Source organism: Gossypium arboreum, chromosome 13 (genome assembly GCF_025698485.1).
Source record: "Gossypium arboreum isolate Shixiya-1 chromosome 13, ASM2569848v2, whole genome shotgun sequence".
In the NCBI taxonomy this organism is placed as follows: Eukaryota; Viridiplantae; Streptophyta; class Magnoliopsida; order Malvales; family Malvaceae; genus Gossypium; species Gossypium arboreum.
In genome coordinates, this window is record NC_069082.1 from 106,377,372 (window position 1) to 106,381,496 (window position 4,125).

The following is a 4,125-nucleotide window of genomic DNA, read 5'->3' on the forward strand; positions in this document are numbered from 1 at the left end:
CACATTAAACTGGCACTGAAGTGTATCGCAAGATAAACCAAAGTAAGGGAAACTGGCACATATAGTGCATGTTGGCGCACGAAGCACATCCTAGCACAGAAAGTGCATCTTAGCGTACGAATCACATTCTGGCACAAAAAGCACATAAACCTGTACACAATTCAATCCTATGGCATGCCAACTATATCCGACTCAACTTGAACAACTAATAGGGTATTAATGTTCCATTCACAATTACATTATCCATTTGATATATAATTTCACATTCTATTTTCACAATTTTAATTCAATTCAATTCAACCTCAATACGCATGTATCTTACATCATGTAACATATTTCTATCCATTTTGCATATCTCATATCATATTCCAACTAATTCATGTTATTTTTTTATTTTATTCAATTTAGTCTACTATCTCGATATTTAATATCAACCTTAACAAATCGATTCATACAATCATTATATACTCACCTTGATATTCAATCATGCAATTAACATGTTTATGCAAACAATAAATCGATCTTGAATTATAAAAGTATAAATCGAGATTTCGTGTCACTTGGCTTCAACTCTCTCTGATCCTTTCCCTCTCGACGGCTTGGTGTCGTCTTTAGATACGTTCAATCATACAACATATAAAAAATATAAATTTCCATCCAATTCACAATTGAATACAAACTCAAGCATAATTTACATTTTATTCAATTTAGTCCCTAAACTCAAGACAAGTATAACTTTCGATATAAAGCTTTGGATTAAAATTCGATTTCACGTTTACTCATCAGGGACCCTATACTTTCTATTCCTAACATAATTTCATAACATATTTTCATTTTATTCAATAAAGTTAACAATCAAGCTTGTTAAGCTTTATAATTTAGTCCTTTTCATAATGTAAACTTAATTTCTATCAATTTGAAATCTAATTCCTCAATTTCTTAACAATGGAAACTTATCAAAATTTCAAAAATTGAACAAATTGATACATGGGTTTGCTAAATCAAGCTCCCATGATTATAAATATATAAAAGTAAAAGAAAATGGCTTAAGGACTTACTTGCCAGAATTGGCCAAATGCTTAAGGCTTTTCTCTCGTGTTCTTTAATGGTGGACGGTAGAAATAGAGAAGATGATAACATTTCTCCACTAACTTTTAGTTTATATACTAGATTTAGTTTACAGTTAAAATTAATTAATTAACTTAATCTTAATTAATTATACATTAATCTTCAAGTAGTTAATTCTAATGACATCCACCCTCATCATCCACTAATATTTAATTAAAATTGGTTTATTAACCATTTTAGTCCCCAGGATAATTGCTATCTAAGTCCCCAAGCCTTCTCCTAATTAAAACTTTATAGCGATTGAAATTTTACAATTTAGTTCATTTATGGACTCAATTTACGGAAACGAGTTCCAAAATCGCATTTTCCAACACCATTGGAAGCCGAGTAATTATACTTTATAAATTAGTTAGTATATTAAATAAAGCAACGAATAATAACATGACACCTCATCATTAAATAAAATAAAAAATAGTGAAGGACTTTTAAATAAATACTAATAACTTTATTTGAACATAATTAAATAATTATTAATTATAAATAAATGCTATAATCCTAACCCTAAATCCAAGACTCTAAACTCAAAATCTTATATCCTAAACCTTTAAACTCAAGATCTTAAATTCAAAATATATTAATATTTATTTATAATTAATTATTATTTAATTATGTTTAAATAAATTTATTAGTATTTATTTATAAGTACTCAACTATTTTTTATTTTATTTAATGATGATGTGTCATACTATTATTTATCGATAATACATGAAATTTATGCACCAACAATAGTGCATCAAATATTATTCCTATTAAATAAGTACTAATATGAATCTAGGGTTGGTATTAGTTTCTTTTTATAATTATTTATTTCTACAATATTAAGGGCCTGGGGTTGGGAAAAATGAAAAAAGAAACTTTGCAAAAGGTTATATAGGTAATTTGGCGAACACAGCCAGAACTTGCCCAAACTTTAAACCCTAATTCGTGTTATATATAGTGTTTTCTTTCACTCCTAGAAGTCTGATGAAAATACATCTCGCAAGCCGCACACGGAGTGATAGTCGCAGCACGCGATAAAAATGGAGGCAGCCAGAACCGTTAAAGACGTTTCCCCACACGAGTTCGTCAAGGCTTATGCCGCCCATCTCAAGCGCTCCGGCAAGGTATTCTTCTTTTTTCTCAAGTCTTCACAAAATTTGATTTGTTAGAGATGCAAATTAGAACGTTTTCTTAGTATCTTAATGTGATTTTTTTTCCTTCACAATAAAAACACAGATTGAGCTTCCTCCATGGACTGATATTGTCAAGACCGGTAAACTGAAGGAGCTTCCACCCTATGACCCTGATTGGTACTATGTCAGAGCTGGTATTTACATTCGTCACCCTTACCAATTAACACTAATTAACCATTATGTAAATTTTTCATGAGCGATAAATTTTGTCCCTTTGTAGCTTCCATGGCTAGGAAAATATACTTGAGGGGAGGTCTTGGTGTTGGTGCCTTTAGGAGGATCTACGGAGGAGCTAAGAGAAATGGAAGTCGCCCACGCCATTTCTGCAAGAGCAGTGGATCTGTTGCTCGTCACATACTTCAGCAATTGCAGGATGTCAACATCATTGATATTGATCCTAAAGGGTGAGTTTTTATGTTCTATAATTGTTTTTCATTTATATTTTCGGGTTGTCATGGCATTAGTTATTTGGTATTGTTGAGAGATAGTTGGTTCCGCGGTCAATGTAAGTGACAACATATTGATAGCTATGCAAATTAACATATCTTCAATTGGGAGGAGAAATAACTTTTAAATCGTATCCTAAACACCTTAATCTCTCTTAAGTTTTAAGATCATAGCAATGTGTTAGGATATGATTCAAATGTTGGATTTCAGGTATTATATATCATGTATTAAGAAAATTAGAGAATGAAAACGAGAAGAAATAATCAAGGAAGTAAGAGGATTTTGAGACTTGTATAATACTTTCATTAAGGTCTTAATATGCCTCCAACATATTATTTCATACTGTAGACGACTTTTGCAAGACATTATGTGTCTTTACAACTCAATTGTTTTGTGCACATTTTGAGCTTGATCTTCTAGACAATGTGAGATGGATTACCTAAACCATGAACTACCAACATATATTTATACATGAATATGAGCTATGATTTTCTAAATATATGACCATATTAAAAATCAAGCATATACATGTAACATATATATATGCTTGTATCCAGTACCTTGGAAGTTTTGAGTAATAGATTAAATAAGAAGTATATGAGTAGAATAGCATATGATTAGCATCTGTTATTTATATAAACTAAAATATATATCATGTGTGTAACAGTGGTAGGAGAATCACATCAAACGGCCAACGGGATCTGGACCAAGTAGCTGGAAGGATTGCGGTTGCTATCTAAGAAATTTTATGTTTTTCATGTTCCTGAGATTTAGTCGTTTGAAAATTGGGTTTTCATAGGAAGCTGTTTTAAACATTTTCCGTTTTGGTATATTAAGTTCTGAATTTATTTTGATTTTGATTTTTATTGAAAACTGATGTATGCTATATTTTCTTTCTGCCGCATGTTTGGTCTTGATCATCGTGATTCCTATGAGTTGGGTGTTTTACATATGGAGAATCAAGTTTTTGCATAAATGGATCTGGAGGGTTCCAGGAAAATGTTTTTAAGATGTAGGGTTTGGGATTTTAAATTTAGATTTGGATTTCCAGATTCTTTGTATTACTCAAATTGAGGATATTTTGAATTAATGGAGTTTTCATATTTAGATCTGAAAACGTTGTTCTTTTGTTTTGGAAAATATTGGTTTACTACATCCTCTTAGTATGTATGTAGCAAGTGCTCGATGGAAGAAAATCACCCATTTTTTTACTTCTGCAAACTAACGTGATATATTTAATCTTGGATTGGATTCGATATTGATCGACAAAAAAGTATCAGTTGATGTACGTTCATATAAACACTTTGGGTTTTAAACGTTAAACTTGTTCACACCGCGGAATAAAGCGCCAATTAATAGCCAAAATGTGAAATAATAC

The 4,125-nt window shown here is 31.0% G+C and overlaps 1 protein-coding gene across 1 annotated transcript; it reads left to right on the plus strand.

Moving 5' to 3' along the window:
- The first annotated feature begins 2,054 nt into the window (after positions 1-2,054).
- Positions 2,055-3,864, plus strand: LOC108461443 (40S ribosomal protein S19-3-like). The gene is made up of 4 exons (XM_017761284.2): positions 2,055-2,231; positions 2,344-2,434; positions 2,521-2,704; positions 3,415-3,864. The coding sequence occupies exons 1-4, from the start codon at positions 2,148-2,150 to the stop codon at positions 3,485-3,487; spliced, it is 432 nt and encodes a 143-aa protein (XP_017616773.1). The 5' UTR covers positions 2,055-2,147; the 3' UTR covers positions 3,488-3,864.
- The last annotated feature ends 261 nt before the right edge of the window (positions 3,865-4,125 follow it).